Source organism: Pteronotus mesoamericanus, unplaced genomic scaffold (genome assembly GCF_021234165.1).
Source record: "Pteronotus mesoamericanus isolate MK-2021 breed Mesoamerican mustached bat unplaced genomic scaffold, CSHL_Meso_final contig_33, whole genome shotgun sequence".
Taxonomy (NCBI): Eukaryota; Metazoa; Chordata; class Mammalia; order Chiroptera; family Mormoopidae; genus Pteronotus; species Pteronotus mesoamericanus.
This window is the reverse complement of record NW_026555135.1, coordinates 5,561,598-5,579,834: the sequence shown is the minus strand read 5'-3', so window position 1 is coordinate 5,579,834 and position 18,237 is coordinate 5,561,598. Positions and strand designations below refer to the sequence as shown.

General features: G+C 37.4%; 1 protein-coding gene across 2 annotated transcripts in view; it reads left to right on the top strand.

Moving 5' to 3' along the window:
• The window catches only part of NARS2 (asparaginyl-tRNA synthetase 2, mitochondrial), a 113,092-nt gene that overhangs the window by 78,093 nt on the left and 16,762 nt on the right, over positions 1 to 18,237 (top strand). Inside the window, exons 7-11 of one of the 2 annotated variants that reach the window (XM_054576335.1) lie at positions 2,012 to 2,144; positions 5,978 to 6,076; positions 6,185 to 6,222; positions 13,832 to 13,898; positions 15,408 to 15,545. In XM_054576335.1, coding sequence (XP_054432310.1) covers positions 2,012 to 2,144; positions 5,978 to 6,076; positions 6,185 to 6,222; positions 13,832 to 13,898; positions 15,408 to 15,545 — 475 coding nt within the window. The remainder of the gene's footprint in view (positions 1 to 2,011; positions 2,145 to 5,977; positions 6,077 to 6,184; positions 6,223 to 13,831; positions 13,899 to 15,407; positions 15,546 to 18,237) is intronic. The other variant, XM_054576336.1, reaches the window with a different exon arrangement.

Genomic DNA, 18,237 nt, shown 5'->3' with positions numbered 1-18,237 from the left:
AAGTGACGTTTGAGCCAAATCTTGAAAGATAGATGGGAATTTGCCCTTTTTGGTTTTGTTTTGTTTTTTCTCATTACATGTATTTTTATTTTTTTATTTGTTTATGTATTATTGAGTTTATTGAGGTGACATTGGTTAACAAAACTATACAGGTTTAAATTGTACAACTCAACAAAACATCTGTATACTGCATCGTGCGGTAGAGTTCGCCATTTGGAGAGAAGGGAGCAAAGATGGGCATTAGAGAGCGGGGAACAACCTATACAAAAGCCTAGCATCTTGCAGGGGCATGCATACAGTGTGAGGAGAATGTCTTCATTGCACCTGGAGAAAAAGCTTTGTGAAAGAAGTTGAGTCAAAGTTAGGAGCTTGAATTTCATCCTTTGAACAGCAGGGATTTTTAAACTAGGGCTGATATGATCAGATTTGTATATAGCCATAGTAGTTCGGGACTGGAGGAAGAAAGACAGGTGGCAGGCACCAGTTAAAAAGCTGTTGTAGTTTTCCAAGCAAAACACAAGAGTTTGTTTACACTAAGACAGTATCTGTAGAGATAAAGAAAAGTCTCTAGATTTCAGAGAGCTTTCCTAAGTGTAAACAATATAATTTGGGGCTCAGAGTGACACAGGAAATGTGGGTAGTGGGGAAGCAGTACAGGGGAGGGCAGATGTGGTTTGGGTGACTCAGTGGATTAACCGAGATTAGCAGAATTGGACCAAATGTAAAAACAAAAAGCAGGATTGTTCTATTTTTGTTTTTTATTTGGGGGAACATGGCAAGAGTTTTCTTTTTGCACAAGGTAGATTCAGTGTTTTCAGGGACATTCTAGTAGGCGAGTTTGGGATCTTGGGAGAGAGGTTACCATAGTAATGTGTTTGACTTATTATTGTTTATTTTTCCATTAGAAGCTAAGGTTCTCAGAGGTCAACTGATTATGGTCTCAGGAAGGTGGCTGTAGAACCAAAACATAAATTCCTAAGCTTCTTACCAAGGAGGCCGTAACTGAAATGGCCTTTTCAAAGAAAAAACAAAATCTTTTGATATCCACTATGATTGTTTTACTATTTCATCTCCCAGAGTACCTCTACTTAAAGAAAAAAAAAACTGATACGTATATTCACAATCTATTTTTTGATCTTCATATTACTTGACTGATGACAGACAAGTGAAGAATGCTAAGAATAATAGCTGAAGAACCCCAAACCTCTTTTTTTGCTCTAGCAAAACCTTTACATTCAAAGATTAGATAGTCCTCAACTATTCATTACTTCGTATATGTCTGATCTAATCTCAGTTGTTGCCCTGTTTTTATATGAGGGGATTGACTGTAAGGGGTTAAAGAATGAGGATGTAATGTCCACTTCTGTAGGAATTGAAAACCTTTTTTTTTAATGTTTGGATTGTTGTGCTATAGTTCTTTTTGAAAACCAGAGATTTAGTAGACAGGTCTTCAAAATCCACCCTTATCCCCAAATTTCAGTGGTCATTCAGCATTAACTGAAACACTTGGGTGGTTGTGAAGGACTTGTGTAGGCTTGGAACAAGGCACATCACCATACATATCTGATATTCTTTTTTTTTTCACATATTTAAAAAATAATTAGCACACTTTATCCAGATGAAATTCTAGTTTTTACTACTTCTATCCAGAGTCTCTGTGTGTCATCCTGGGCTGTGGTGTTTTTCCTTTATTTTGTTTTCAATTGCTGTGAAATGTAGTTGCTGCTCTTTAAGGCAGCTGCAGTGGAGTGGCAATTCTAAATTTAGTGAGCCATAGGGTTCCTAAAGCATTTGCAAATTCCTTCAGGATAAAATTGTTTCTATAAATGTAACATTTTTAATGAAACTATTATTATCATCCATTAGAGAAATACAGCAGTTAGTATGTGTGGATATGTGAACAAGGCAGAGGCACAAAACTTTTTTTTTTTCATTAGGAGCTCACTGAGTATTTTAAATACTTAAAATTAATCATGTGAATCCTATTTTTACTCTTAATCTTGAATTGCAGAGCCTTTACTCAAGTGTTTACCTTTGGTCCAACATTTCGAGCAGAGAATTCTCAGAGCCGGAGACACCTGGCAGAGTTTTATATGGTAGAAGCAGAGATTTCTTTTGTTGAGAGCCTTCAAGATCTCATGCAGGTAGGTACACGAGTTTTAAAATAGTTTCTAAATGTCAGGCATCTGTGACATGAAAACGCTTCTGTATACATTTTTACATCTGTGCATTACAAGTGTTCATAGAATGAAGAAAATAAAGAACTACTTAATTTAATAAACATCTAATGAATGCCTTTAGTGCAATAGCCAGATAGATTTAAGTTCATATCCCAGGCTCACCAATAACTTGTTATAATGTTACCTAACCTTGGTGATCTTTAGCTTCCTTAAGTGTAAAATGAGAATAATAATACCTATTTCATAAGGCTATTTCAAGGAGTAAAAGAAACAGTGCATATACTGGAAAGCACCTGGTACAAGGTCTGGCACATAGCAGGCTCAATAAATAGTAGCTCTTATTATTCCATTGGCAAAGAAATAAAACATCTTTATGGTTAGAGAAGCTTGTGTATAGCTATATGAGAAAGCATCCACAGGCGCTGCAGAGCTTTGTTTAGCGGACAAGGGGTAAGGCTGGAGAGGTAGTCAAGAGTCAGATCAGGAAAGAAAGACTTTGTATTTACATGCCATGCTAAGGGGTTTGATTTGATCCAAAAGATATAGGAGGAGGAATTCTTAGTGGGAAAGGCCATGGTCAGAGTTATATTTTAGAAAAATCACTCTAGCAGCAATATGAAGAATGATTTAGAGGAAGATTAAAAATAGGGGCAGGAGCCCTTTTAAGAGGCTGTGGCCATAATCCAGATAAGGCACACAAACTCTGGAGTTGGATGGGCCAGGAACTCCATCAGTTACTTGCTAAGTGCCTTAGACAAGGGACTTAATTTCTCTGCGCATCAGTTTCCCCACCTATAAAATGGGCATGATAATTCCTACTTCATAGGGTAGTTCAGGAGATTAGACAGATAATATATAGAAAGCATCTAGCATAGTGCCCAGAAATTATTAACCAATGTTATTATGAATTCTCTATTCAGTACCATTTTGGTTTACATCTTAGTTTGGATTTGTAATTACAAGATGTTTATTTTAGCAATTTCCATCAGCTGTCACTTCTGTTCATCTATATTTCCTTCTCATTCACCCAGTAAATGCCCCAATTCTACTTAAAACATAAGTAGCAATTATACCACCAAACAGAATGGACTCACTATTTTATCCTGTCTGAGTTGGATTTCCTAGTAAACAAACTCTAAAGCAGAGATTAGCATTTGGGGGATTATTGGGAAGTGCTCTAGAGAACAGTACCTGTAGGGAAAGGAAGAAGGCAGCACTGGGCAGAGGGAAAAGATGAACTGTGGTACATTTACAAACAGAGGCCTTAGCCAATTCTGTGAGGAACTTTGGCGCTGGAATGGTCCTGCATAGCTGCCCTATGTGAAAGCATCGGGGTGAGCATTTGTGCTTCCTCCCATCCACAGTCTTTGGACATGGGCTAGCCTTGGGTAAAACAGCACCCTTGGCCTGGACTGTTCCTTAGGAGGGAGTCGACCATGAACCATCCGCAGTTAACATGTCCAACAGAGAGAGGTCTTGGTCCTGAAGGAGTGTTCTGGCCATACACTATAGTATCCACTTCCATACCCCCTCAACATTTCCTGCCGTTGCTCTAGATCCGTGTCCCCCAGGGGACATTTTCCGTTGCCCCTCCTAGGGAGTCGGGAAGAGTGGTTGCTAATGGCATCTTGTGGGTAAAGTCTAAGGATGCTGTTGAGCGCCCTACAATGCACAGCCTGCTCTCCCCAACAAAGAATTCTCTGGCCAAAAAAGTCCGTTTTAACACTGTCCAGTAACCCTTTGCTAGATTGCAGTGATTGAGATCTGAACTTCACATGGAGTCCGTAAAATTCCTTAAGCTGCTTTCAGTTTGAGCCCGCAACCCATTCTGTATTGTCCTTTCACTCAGGCAGTGAGATTCCTGGAACAAAGACAATACGTCAATTATGTTGGAATTTATTAAACATTATAATCTCTGCTCTGTGATTATTCATTCTATAATTAAATAATTCCTATGTATTTGTTATTTCACTAAGTGGGACTCAGGACATACACCAGTGAATGATTTAATTAATTAAAGTATCAGGCTTTTCTTCTGAAAATAAATGAAAAAAGTATGCTCCTCCCCAAAAGTGATCTCCTGCTTCTCTCAAATTTTTTCCCTTTATAAGTTACATTCTGTGGAAATTATTATCTTGATGAAGAGCAGTCTCTTGAATATTAAACTAGAATATTGTAACAAAGGAATTCTCCTCATGAGGTATAGCAATTAAATATTACTATTTTAGTGCCATTGAGTAATATACTTTTAAAAACATCTGAGGGTTACACTAATCCTTCAGTTAAGTTTCTTTTTCCTTCAAATATATTTATAGAGCATAATCTGAAAGTCAAGGTTAGAGAAGCCAATGATTTACTTCTTCAAATGGAAATTTACTGCTTATGAAAGACACCGATGTAACGGCTCCAGGGGTCAAAGTCTTCATCTTACAGATAGGTATATTGTGTCCCTCAGCAGTTCAGGTGTACTATCCAACCCACCTGTTCTTTTTCCTCCCAGTATGCATCGGCTCTTTTTAGTGAGTGAAGGTATGGCTCTTCATAAAGCATTCAGTTACTTAGTGATTTCTTTATCTCACTGCTAGATTGAAGGTGATATAGTGTCAACGTAAAAGATCTTCAGCTTCCTTTTGCTCTTCTTTTCATCTAGTTATTTTTTACTTCTGTATACTATATATAGGTCCAAATATAAAAATGTAAAATAAGTATAAGTATAAAAATATAATATGTAAAAATATATGTTTGTCACTTGGTAATTAAGTACTTTCTTCCATCTGGTCTATTAAATTGCTTCAGTAGATGCTTGTGCCCACAGCATCTGTAGCCTTGACAGGGTTCACCCTCGATGCCAGAGAGGAAGGGAAGACGCCTGCCCCTGAGGCTTCTGTGCTTAAATAACTCCAGTATCTGCACAAGTACAACATTTGGAGGGCCTAATATGATTTTACTGACTTCAAACCAAAATTTTAATTTTGGTTAAAAATATTTTAGAAATATTTTCCATTTCAATCACTTTTTTCTTCTGTGAACAAGTTTTTCCCATGAGATTTCTATGGACACTTCCAGTAAAATGACATCTTCTATGGGGTGAGCAGAAATAGTTTTACAGTTGTTTGTATGGAAAATAATACACTAATTAATAAATAATAATACAAGAATAAACTCTGTGTTTCACTTACAACTATAAACCTACTTTTGCCCATCCTATAAGCCAACATGTGTTATTTCTACTTTATACTTTGGCAAAAGAAAAATGTACATATTTAGATGCAGAGATATACCTCATTGCCTCTCTAATTTTAAAGTTTACTTCCATTTACCAATAACTGAATGAAACACTTTTGAAAGTGTCTCACTCTTCACAACTAATGTTTATTGTGTGCTTCTGTGAGCCAGGTACTAAGCTAGGTCTTCTACACGCATTATTTCATGTAACTCTCTCAACAGTCCTGTAAGCTAGGTACTGTTATTGTTATTATTCTTCAAGTGACTATATGGAAATTTAGAAAGGCATCAATCAATATTAGATGTTTATTTGTCATCCCACTTCAATATTAGTATTGAAACTGTTAACAAAAGATTTAAGCATTTTTCCTTTTCTTTTTAGCCACTCTGAGAATTTGCAATTCCTCCACTCATCAATCTGAAAAACTGAACTTATTGTAGTACATTCAGGATTAAGAGGCCTAATGGATTTATAGTTGCTAAAACCTGGAAAGCAATCCTTACAGTACCCTAAGTAGGTTTTTCATACAAAGTAGCTTACATGTCAGGCAACTCTGTGTCATTTCTCGTAGGTTATGGAGGGGCTCTTCAAGTCTGCAACAATGACAGTTCTCTCAAATTGTCCTGAAGATGTTGAGCTCTGTCACAAATTCATAGCTCCTGGTCAAAAGGTAATTAGGTTTATGGATAAAGCCCAATGCATCTACTCTTCAAATATGTTGATTAAATATAATAAATATAATTACATTTAACAATAAATTTTCTTTTTTCTTACCAAGGACAGATTAGAACATATGCTAAAAAACAACTTTTTAATGTAAGTAGATATTATATTTTCTCTCAACTTTATTCATACTTTATAGTCGTATTTACCACACTCTATTAATTTTTTTTTGTTTATATATCTGCTTATCACACTCCCTAGACTCAAAGGAGACCCATGTTTTAATTATTTTTATAGCTCTTGTGTCTGGTTTGTGGTCAATAATCAATGCTTCATGTATAAATAAATGAATAAACCATAGTCAAGATAAATTAACATAGTAATTATTAACTGCATTAAAGCAATGCAGACTAATACTAACTTTAGTAGTCAAAGTGTGGCTTATTCAAAAACAAACTTAAAATACATACATGTAATATCTATCTCTGTTTTTCTCTGTTTCAATCTTCTTTCTATCTCTCCTTTATCTTCACTTGCTAAAATCCGGTAATACATTCCAGACTTTTTTGCCACTTCTTAAAAAAGCATAACACATACGTTATTGCTTCATCTCCACTATAATTCTATTGAAATAGTACTTGATCCTGGACTGGTTGTTTATTTTACCAACCATATAATCGGATAGGCATTTAAGACTTAGTTTTAGTGTATTTACACTAAATTTAGTGTATTTACAGTGGGTATAGGAAGTAAGTTTAATACTAGTAGAGTAGAAAATTGTGTCTGAAAATAAGTTGATGTCATTCTTCAGTTGCAATCTTTAGGTTTAGGAAACTTTTTTTATCTAGTAAGGATTTCAACCTGTCCTTGAAGAGGGAAAGGAAAACCTTGGCAGATAGACAGAGTTGAGGGAAAGGAAAAAACTTGACAGATTGACGGAGTTGAGAATTTCAGGTGTCAGCCCAGACCCTCAGGCTACAAGTTAAAAGTGATGAGTCATGGAGCCTGAGTGAATAAATAGTAAGGCCTCAGAGGTGGGATCAGAAAAGGAGGAAAGAGTCAGCAGCCCCCAGATAAAGAATCAAAAGGCAATGAAGTATAAGTGAAGGCTTTTGAGGTTTTTCCTTTCACTTAAATTTATACTGAATACTTACTATGTGCAAGGCATTGTTCTAGAACCTAAAAACTCTTTTTTTTCTGTCCAAGTTTTTATTAACATGACTTTTTAAAAACAAGTGTCCATACTAATGTGGTGGGGAAGGGCAGGACAAGGGGAAGGAACCCTACTCTCTATTGGTGATAAAGTTCCAGGTTCATCCCATCACGGAATTCATAGCTCCCAGAGAAACGTGGTCCTTAAAAATCCTTCGTCCCCAGACAGTTGTTGCAAACCCATTTGGAGCTTGAATCGCCTAGAACCTTCTGACTCCACAACCTTCTCGTTTAAGAGCAGAGCCAGGGCCACAAAAACGATGTTAAAACAGTGACAAAGCAGTTAAAATTCCCTGCCTTCATTGAGCTTACATTTCTAGTGGAGGCAATAATCACGAAGGAAGAAGAGAAGTAAAACATGTAGTCTGTGAGAGTGAATATTAAAGGGAAAAACCCCCAGTAGATAAGACAAAAGAAGAATGAGGAGGTAGAAATTTTAGATATTATAGCAGGGAATATCTCACTGAGATGATTTCTGAATAAAGATTTAAAGAAAGTGAAAGAGCTAGCTGCGTGGACATCTGGGAAAAGACTATTCCAGGCAGAGGGAATAGCAAGGTATAAAGATCCTGAGGTTGGAGCATGCCTGATGTGTTCAAGTCATGTGAAGAGGGAATATGGGAAGAGGATAGTAAAGGAAAAAGTAAGAAAGGAGAAGGGGGTCGGAAAATCATTTGCAGCCTTGTAAGTCACTATGAGGAGTTTGGGTTTGTGCTTGGATGAGGATGGAAACCATGGAAGCGTTCTCTGCAGAGGGCTGACAAGATCTGAATTGGGCTTAACAGGATCACTCTTGCTGCTTTTCGAGAATAAGCTTTAGTAGAACAAGAGTAAGAGCAGAAAACCAATTTGATTATTACAGTCATCTAGGGGAGAGGAAATGGTTTGGACTGTGTATTAGTCAGAGTTCTCCAGAGAAACAAGACCAACATGGTGTATATATAAAAAGGTTTATTTAAGGAATTAGCTCACCCAGTTGTGGAGGCTTGATGAGTTCCAAATCTGATGGAGTAGTCCAGCAGGCTGGAGACACAGGAAAGAACTGCAGTTAGAATGCAAATGCAGTCTGCTGGCAGAATTCCTTCGTGTGGGGAGGGAGCCAATATTTGTTCTGTTCAGACCCCAACTGATTAGATGCGGCCCACCCACATTGTGGAGAGTAATATGCTTTACTCAGAGTCCACAGGTTTAAATTTTAATCTCATCCAGGAAACACCTTCACAGAAACATCCTGAATAATGTTTGATTTAATATCTGGGTACCATAGCCCAGCCAAATTAACAAATAAAATTAACCATCACAGACCATGATAGTTGCAATGGAGGTAGAAAGTTGTTCTATTCTGGATATATTGTAAAGATAGAGCAAACAGGATTTGCTGAGAGTGAGAAAGAGAAAGAGTCATGGGTGACTTCAAAGCTTTTGTCTTATGCGGCTATAAAAATGGAGTTGTATTAACAGAGCCTGGGAAAGCCAAAAGAGTAGCCGGGGGTTGCGGGGGAGAGGGGATGATATCAGGGTCATCATCATCAGGTATCATTTTAAGATTGAGAAGCTTTTTAGACATCTAGTTATAGATGCTGGGTAGGCAGTTGGAGTGCACAGATCTGGAGTTTATAGGAGAGTTCTGGACTTATGCATATTGATAAAAGTAGTAATTAAGTAGATAAGGAAAGAAGTAATTTGGGCATCTGAAGGAATCTGTGCTGGTGACAGAAACCAGGGAGAAGATCTTAAGTAATGTAGTTCCTATCTGATGAATTAGATCTTAGATGTGGGAAAAAACATAACCACGATTTATTGAATATTTACTATGGGCCATTGGTAAACTTTACATACATTAGTGGTTCATTTTATCTTCACAACAACCCTGTGGGTAGTTATCATTGCCATTCTACAGATGAAGAATTAACTCAAAGAGATTAGCCAAATAAAAGATGGAATGGAGATTCAAACTCATATCCATCTGATATCAAAGCCAGCTTTCAGCCACTATACTTCCTGTATTTGAAGGGGCATTAAAATTAATGCTAGAGTAGTTATAGTTCCCCCACTATCCTTAAGACCTTTATGTATCACTTAACTGTTGTGCTGGGAGTCTGTAAAATACTGAAGTTGGGGAAATGACCTCATGGGCTATGCAGTTTACCATCATCCATTCCACATAGCACAAATCATAGTTGAGGTTTAAATTTATGTGTGTGGTTACTGTTTGCTGTCTATCACCTCCATGTGGTCAGGAGCTGTTTATTTTGTTTACTATTCTACTCACAGTGCTTAGGAACTCAGTAAATATCTATTGAATAACTGAGTGAATTAATAAATGACATTTAAGTAACCATGGGGTTGAGGGTATTCTCCTTTAGACTAGGTCCTCTCCCTGAGGTTCCCTGTTAACTCCTATCACTATTTACTTCAGACACTGAATGTGGTGGATTCTAATCCTGCCTCTGCCACTTATTAGCCAGTAATGAATGAATTAATATTTTTCAGCAGATATTTACTGACTACCTACTTTGAGTTAGGCAGTGTGATAGCCATTGAGGATTCAGTAGTGAAAGTAGACATGCGTTGGGCTGACTATAGAATGTTAAATTTAGGGGAAAAAAATGAATAGCCCAGTATTTGCATGAATAACTATTTAGTTACAACTATGAACCTGATTAGAAGTAAGTCTTTAACCTTTCTGAACTTCAGTTTTCTCATCTATAAAGGGATAACTTGTCTGTCTTATATTGTTGAAAGTATCAAATGACTACTGCTGAAGCAGTGTGTCACACTAGATAATCTGGAAACACTCCTGCTGCAAACCATCTAAAAATGCTAGTTAAAATATTATAAAATTCTTTTTCTTTAAAAAAAAAAAAAAAGAAGAAGCCTTGTTGAGTTCCCTAGAAAAGCTCCAGGAACTAGAAATGAATAGGGACCTGAACACCAGAGGAATAGACATAAATGGCATGATGCTAGGACTCTTAAGATGGAGATGGAGGGGTGTTGGCCAGTCTCAGAAGCCAGGGATTTTAATAACCATGAGAGGACATGACAGTGGGCCTGGGCATGGTGAGTCGGAATTGAGATACTTCCTGAAACACACACACACACACACACACACACACACACACACACACACACACAGGACGCCATGTGACTGCTCTTTTCCATAGATTTCAATGTGTTCTTGACTACTTGTTATAATTGTTTCATGTAAAAATATATTACTTAAAGGATTTGTGTAGTAATCAAGCAGAACTAGAATTCCGTTATTTTACATTTCCTCACAGGGGTGTCCAACCTGCGGCCCGCGGGCCACACACAGCTCAGAATGGCTGTGAATGTGGCCCAACACAAAATGGTAAATTTACTTAAAACATTATGAGTTTTTTTTTGTGATTATATGTCACATTGTGTTTAATGTGTGGCGCAAGACAGCACCTCTTCCAGTGTGTCCCAGAGATGCCAAAAGGTTGGACACACCTGCTACAGTGTGAAGGTTTTTAAAATACAGGGTCCTTACCTTTTACTTGCGCTTTGTTTATCTGTGTGAATGTGAGGCAAAGAATGCTAATAATGATCTCTTTAGCATAGCAGTTTTATTCTAACAACTTCATAATAATTTTCTTCATTCAACAATTAAAAATTTGAAACATGAAGGTATTTTGATTGTATCATGCTATTTTACAATGTCTTCTCAAATTCTTTCCTCAAAGCACTTTGGACACAGTTTCTGGGAAGTAGAAGAAATATTCTCTATACGTATCAACAAAAATTAGTAGGGAAAGTTGATGAAGGCCATTATGAATATCCAGTATCAGAACTGTAATTTGAACTTGAAAGCTCTGTCTCAACTTAAAGTGTGGAGGGAGTAGGGCAGAATATCCAGAATAACGAGAGACATTTGGACATGAGAGCCATTTTTCTTAATAATGTAACAGTAGCATATCAATGGCACAAAACCCTTTCTGATTGCTCTTCTACTTCTCAGTATAATGAATAGATCATATCAAGTAATGATGGACTAGAACAACAATATGTCTAAGCAGGAAGAACTTCAGGTAATACAATCCAAACTCCTTTTTTACAAGTGACAATACTTAATTTTTTAATGTGTGTATGACACATTAGAAAAAATTTATAAAATGCTTCCATTAAGGTGATTTACGTAGCTAGTAAGTGGTAGTGGAGTGAGAGGGAAAACCCAAATCTTTTGTTTTGATATGATACTCCAAGTAGTTTAGGCATTATCTTGGTTAAAAGTTTAGACTCTGGAGTCAGCAGATCGGGGTTTACTAGTTACTTAGACAAGTCATTTTTGGCAAGTTACTGATCCTCTCTGGGCTTCAGCTTCCCTTCTGTAAAGTGGTGGTTTAAAAATTATTACTACTACCAACACCAACACTGGTCTTACCTTAGAAATTACCTGTTAGTCTATACTAGATTTTTAATTTGAATAGAAGTTTCATCTTAGAAAAAACTTATTACTCAAAACATAGCTTTGGGGGCTTTATTTGTACTATAAGACACAGATTTTTTCAATTAGTTGTTATAGTATAAACTTCGTTTTTTTCCAGAGAATAAGTTTGTGTTGGGGAAGTTATTTTTTGAGCTCTTTGTGGATTTTTGTTTTTAATCATCCAAAGTACTGTTGCGGAAGACTTAGGGAAACTGGCATTTTCATATATTATTGGTGGACATAAATTGGGATAACCATGTAAAGGGGTATTTGCATTTGCAGTTTTATATATTTTGAAAGATATTGCTGAAGATCCAACAATTTCATTTTTTATTTACAAAATTAGTATATAAGAAACATTTGTAATAGTATAAAATACGTATATATAGTAATGATTTATAATAGCAAAAGATTGGAAATGGCTGAAGTATCCATCAGTAGATGACTGGTTAAAACTTATTAGGATATATCTGTAAAATAGAAAATTATGTAATAGTTCAAAAAATGAAGAAGCTTTTCATATACTGACATGGAAAGATCTACAAGGTATATTATTGAGTATATAAAGATGTAAAAAAAGTGTATGGTATATACACAATGGCTGCTATCTATTCTTAGAAAGGGAGATTGTATATTAATACTTGCTTATAGATGTATAAAACCCTCTGGAAGCGTACCCAAAACACCTCTGACAGTGAGTGTAGGAGGAGAGGAACTAACTGGGTAGCTGTGGGACAGAATGGAAAGAAGATGTATATTCTTTTATACATCTTGATTTTTTTTTAATTATGTGCACATATTACTTATTCAAATAGTTTATATAAGGTTTTGGCTTGGCTTGCTTTAGGCATGAGGGTTTCTTACTGAGATAACCAATGATAGTTTTCCTGAACTGTTCTAAACAATGCTTAGCGTATATTAAAAAGGCCATACCCTGGCATGAAGGAGTTCATAGGATCTGACCTGTGACTACCTATCTAATTTCCTGGCATTTTCCCCCTTGTTCAGTGTACTACGGTCATATTGATCTTTTTGTTCCTTAAATGAGCCAGACTCAGGCCTCCCTTCAGGCCTTTGTACCCACTGTTCCTTTTGTCTGGAATACTTCCCCACAGGTATTTATATGGCTTATTTCCTTCATGCAGGTTTCTATTCAGATGTAGCCAACTTGGTAAGGCCTTTCTTGACCATTTTTTCTGAAACAGCGCCCTCAAGCATCTTCTATCTTTTTACCTTGCTTTATTTTTCTTCATAACACCAATAGCTCCCTGGCATCATATTGTATATTTCTGTTTATTTGTTTATCTTTCTTCCCACTCTGTACTCATACCCCTCACACACACACACACACACACACACACACACACACACACACACACGAGTATCTCCATAAAGGCAGGATCTTTGTTTTTATTTACTGTATCTCCAGTGCCTAGAATAATGCCTAGCACGTACAAGGTGCTCGGTGTATGTTTCTTGGGTGAATGCATGAATGAATGAATGAATGATGGCTTTAAAGAAAGATTTTTGCTTTTCCAACCTCTATATTTCACGCCTTTAAAAAAAAAACAAAACCCTCACCTGAGGATATGTTCATTGACTTTGAGAGAGAAGAAGGGAGAGAGAAACATCGATGTCAGAAAGAAAAAAATCAATCAGTTGCCTCCCACACACACCCCAACTAGGGATCAAACCTGCAACCCAGGCACGTGCCTTGACCGGGGATTGAACCCGTAACCTTTTGGAGTACTGGACTACACTCTAACCAACCTAGCCACCCTACCAGGACTATATTTCACACCTTTTATCATGGCATTGGCTTAGCATGAATTCAGAGAAAGTCTTGCTTAAGCGACCAGCTCCTCTGTGTACATTACAAGTAGATCAGGACTAGGATTGTTGAATGGCCACTGCTCTTCATGCTGATAGGACTGTCATAGGATTAGGTAAACCTTAATGCCTGATTACTCAATAATCATTTAATACGCATTTATGATCTCACAGACTGTATTGCAATAGGACTGTCTTAGTTTTGAGATGAATTAGTTAACAGCAACCCACTGTATTGACCTTTCCCCTGCTTTTTCCATTTCTCTCCAGCATTTCTTACACTGAAGCAGTGGAGATCTTAAAGCAGGCATCCCAGAGCTTCACCTTCACCCCAGAGGTAGTATTTATGTGTGTGTGTATAAATATGTTTTCCCCTCCTTTTCATATCATTGTTTAAAATAATTGTATTTCTTTTATTAGCAGGATTTGCTTATCTATATATTGGCTGTCTTCGATATTTGCTCAACCTTGTTGGAATATTTAAAATAAAAGATAGTTTTGACTGAGGGAGGGACGTGAGGGAGGTGGCAGGGGGACGTGCTGGATGGAAGGTGGAGACAAATGTATTTGAACAATGAAAAAAGTAATAATTTTGAAGTAAGATTATGTCATTTGGAATAGCAGCAACTAAAGGGTTATAAAGAGGTTTCCCAAGTTTAGCAATATGAAAATCCTTACAAAGAATGGTAATTGTAGATTGTTAGTATAGAAATCAACTAGTTCAGTGTTTCCCTAAGTATCTTCTGAATGATGTTAACAAGTGACAGACAAAAGAGGTCAAGTGATCAAGTAAGTTTAAGCAACGCAGTAAATAGATTTCTTTTTCTGTTGAACTTTAGAGTCTTCTAATTTGTGATCCACTTTGGAAAACACTGAATTACTTTGTTGGGTTTTTTTAAGAACTCCTTTGTTTTATTGGCAAATGTATAGATCCAGAGAGACCTCATAACTCCTTGGTGAACATGCACATAATGTGAGAGGCAAGTCTCCTCATTCCTATGCCAGTACTTTCTTCCTATAATTAAGATATTGCAGATAAGTGGGAGCAGTAAGATAATGTTAAGAATATAATACCTTTGTTTTCAAACTATTTCTTACATCAGTTCCAGTTAAGTCAGATCCTCTTCTCAGTTATAATGGCACTCTGTGCTTGTTATATTTGTAATCAATTTAATTTCTGTGTATAATTTTGCATTTAATGTTTGTTTCCTACTCTGGAAGCTTCCTGAAGTCAAGGATTCTATTTTTCTTACCACTGTATCTAGTACCTACTATGGTACCTAAGATTTCATAGGCACATTAGTATTTGCTGAATAAATAGATGAGCAGTGTTATTAAATATTCATCAGAAAGCATCTGATATATCAGTTGACTCTTATTAAAAAACAATTCTCTGAGAGAAACCATCTAACCAAAGATAGACTCAATATTAGAAATATTATCTTTCATCATTTAATTTCCTGAGACTTAGAAACAGTAACTGTGGAAGAAGCTCTAGGCAATATTAATAAAAACTGTGAGTCTGAGGTCAGTTTTTATACACTGTGGAAAGTGCACTTTGTTTTCCTGAAGATGCTATTTATCTGCTAAATGCTGCTCCTTGAGACGGGCAGCGAGAGCATCGTGTTTATCTACCAGTTTTAGCTTTCATCTTTCCAGGCCTTTGGATGTTCTTGCTAACGCATACCTCTCTCTGGTTCCGCTATCTGGGTAACCTCAGCAGACAGCTCCACACATCACTGATCCTCAGGGAGAGAACTGATACAGGTTATTTTCAGGTCCTGCATTGTGTGTTTGAGCTTTATCTTCTCCTCTGGTAATCTTTTTCTTCCCCCTCTCGTTGCAGTGGGGTGGTGATCTACAGACGGAACATGAAAAGTACCTGGTGAAGCACTGTGGCAACATCCCAGTCTTTGTCATTAATTACCCATTAGCACTCAAGCCTTTCTACATGAGGGATAATGAAGATGGGCCTCAGCACACAGTAAGGAAAGACACTAAATAAAGCGGGGTCAGTCATCCCCGGGTCTGGGTTTTTCCCTTGACTTAATTTTATCCTTTGGCGTACTTTCTTAAATTAAATTCATCACTTTAATCCCTTAAAATATCTGATAAAGTTTCTCAAAGGCATCTCTAGATTTTCCTCATTTCTAAGACAGAGGTGTCCTTAGTTTAGCAGATAGAAATGTAGGTATGCTATGTTTTGTTTTGTCTTGCTTTTTATAACTGAGAGGAAGTAGTTTAGAGCACTGTATAGCAAAACCAGGTCTGCTGTCAGGTTAAGTACGGGGTAGGAGACTACAGAGATGGGGGTGGGGGGAGTGTGCTGGGCAGTGGCAAAGGAAGAGCTGGCCCTGCAGAGCCGGAGGCTGGCAAACCGCGGCGGCGGGCCCAGGAGAGGGTCGAAGAGGTCTGGGCGTATTCTCCTGCCAGCTCTCTTCTGTCTCTTCGGTCTCTCTTCCTCTGTCTCTCTCTCTCCCTGCTCTCGTTAGCCTTTTTATCCTCTGTTCTTTTTATCACCCCTAACTGTAGTTGCTTTTTCTATTCTTCCGTTTTACTTTTTTTGTCTCTTCTTTGCTCCTTTACAAAATTATCAGTATATGAAATAAAAATATATTTGACTCTTTAAATATGTACTGAATAGTTATATATTTAATATCATTAATTATAAAAGTCTGTGATACAAATATATTATATGGTACAAAAATGGTTCAAAAACTAAACTTTGCTATTTGGTACTTTTCACTTGTCTTTAGATTAATACCAGTAGAAAACTGTAGATAAAAGCCCACCAGTAAATAAAATGTCCCCATCTTAGGGTATACTAGGTTATCTCTTTGAATGTATTTCCTGTTTTCTCTTACAGTATAACTAAAACAGTAGTAGCCACCAATTAGTAGATTCCTATGAGGCAAGCATTACCATCTCATCTCTAAGTCCTGAAACAACCTTGCCAAGAAACTTAATCTTTCTTCCATTTTGGAGATGCAAAGACATCAATTGCATTTCCCAAGGCTACAAAGGTAGTGACAGCGTTAGTATTCAAACTCGACTGCCTCTGGCTCTGAAGTCAGTGGTTTATTTATTTATTTGTTTGTTTACTTAAGAGGGAGAAGGGCGGGAGAAAGGAGAGAAACATCAGTGTGTGGTGTGTGAGAGAAATACCGATCGGTCGCCTCTTGCACGAGCCCCTACTGGGCCTGGGCTCGCAACCGAGGCATGTGCCCTGACTGGGAACGAAACTGGCAGCCTTTCCCTTTGTGGGATGAAGCCCAACCAGCTAAGTCACTCCAGTCAGGGCTGAAGTCTGTGTTCTTTTCCACTCTATCTCACTGCCTCAGAATCACAAATACCAAGTCACATCTTAGCCATTGATTTTACTTATTCCCACCTTTCACACACCATTATCCAAACCTAATGAGCAATGCAATTGATTTATGATTCCTATTTTTTCTTTCCTTATTAAACCTCTGGTATAATTGATTTTGAGAAATGAATTGGCCAACAGGTTGGCAGCAAAAAATAAGAGAGACTAGGGTATAGATTATTCAATCCTAAAAAATTCAATATTCAGCCTACATCACAAAACAGATGGTCAGATAGCTCTTGGCTTTTTTACTGTCCCACCCCATCCCCCTCCCACCGCTCCCATCCCCCCACTACCCCCACCCCCATACACACCGTGCAGTCTTCTCATGTAGTTTTCCTAGATTGAGCACTTTTCATCGATTGATTTTTGTACTTCTTAACCTGCTTAAGGCTTTTCCTTCTCTGTAAAGACTTACCCTGAGTTACCCAGTCACCTTCAGCCTTCCTTTCCTGGATTTCTAGAGCATTTAAAGAATCAGCAAAACCGGTAGATTTATGTCTGTTTTTTGTAGCCTCTGTGTGTGTTTTGCTTTCTCAAATTGAAATTTCTTAGGTTTTTCAGGTTGGCGGACAGGTTTTTAATAGCCACCACGGCATCTACAGCTCATTCATTTCTCCTCTCGAATGTGACTTCCGCCCGTCACACCACTAATGCAGCGCTTTCTAGAGTCTGTAATAATTGTCATGTTATTACTTCCAGCAGATTTACTTCACCTTTCAGCATTCAGCACTTTTCTTGACTTTCTTATTTTTAAAACTTTCTCCTACCTTGGCTTCTGCGATGTCACATACTCCCAGTTTTCCTCCTTTCTCAGTGGGTTATTCTTTCTTCGTCTCCTGTACAGGTTTTTCCTCTTTTACTAATCATTACATGTTGGAATTCCTCAGGGCTCCATCCTAGATCTCTCTCCACAGGTGATTTCATCTGTACCCACGGTTTACTTTTTCTTTTCAGATAACTCAGAAATTTATATCTCTAATCCAGACTTATCCTCTGAGCTATGGACTCATGTTGCCGTTTCCATATCTCAAAAGCATCCCAAACTGAACACCCAGAACTGACCCCAGGATTGCTTCTCTTCTGTCCCCCACCAAGTGTGAGCTTCTTTCTGTATTCTCCGTTCATCTCATTGTACAAGCCAGTAACTGTGGAATTTTTGAAATACTCATGTCTCTCGCTTTCCATATTGCAGTTATTTTAAATTCTGTCATTTTTATACTCCTAAATGTATCTCAAATCTCTTCACGTCTCTTCATTTCCACTTTTACCTTTTTAGATTAAGACAGCATCATCTCTTGCCCGGACT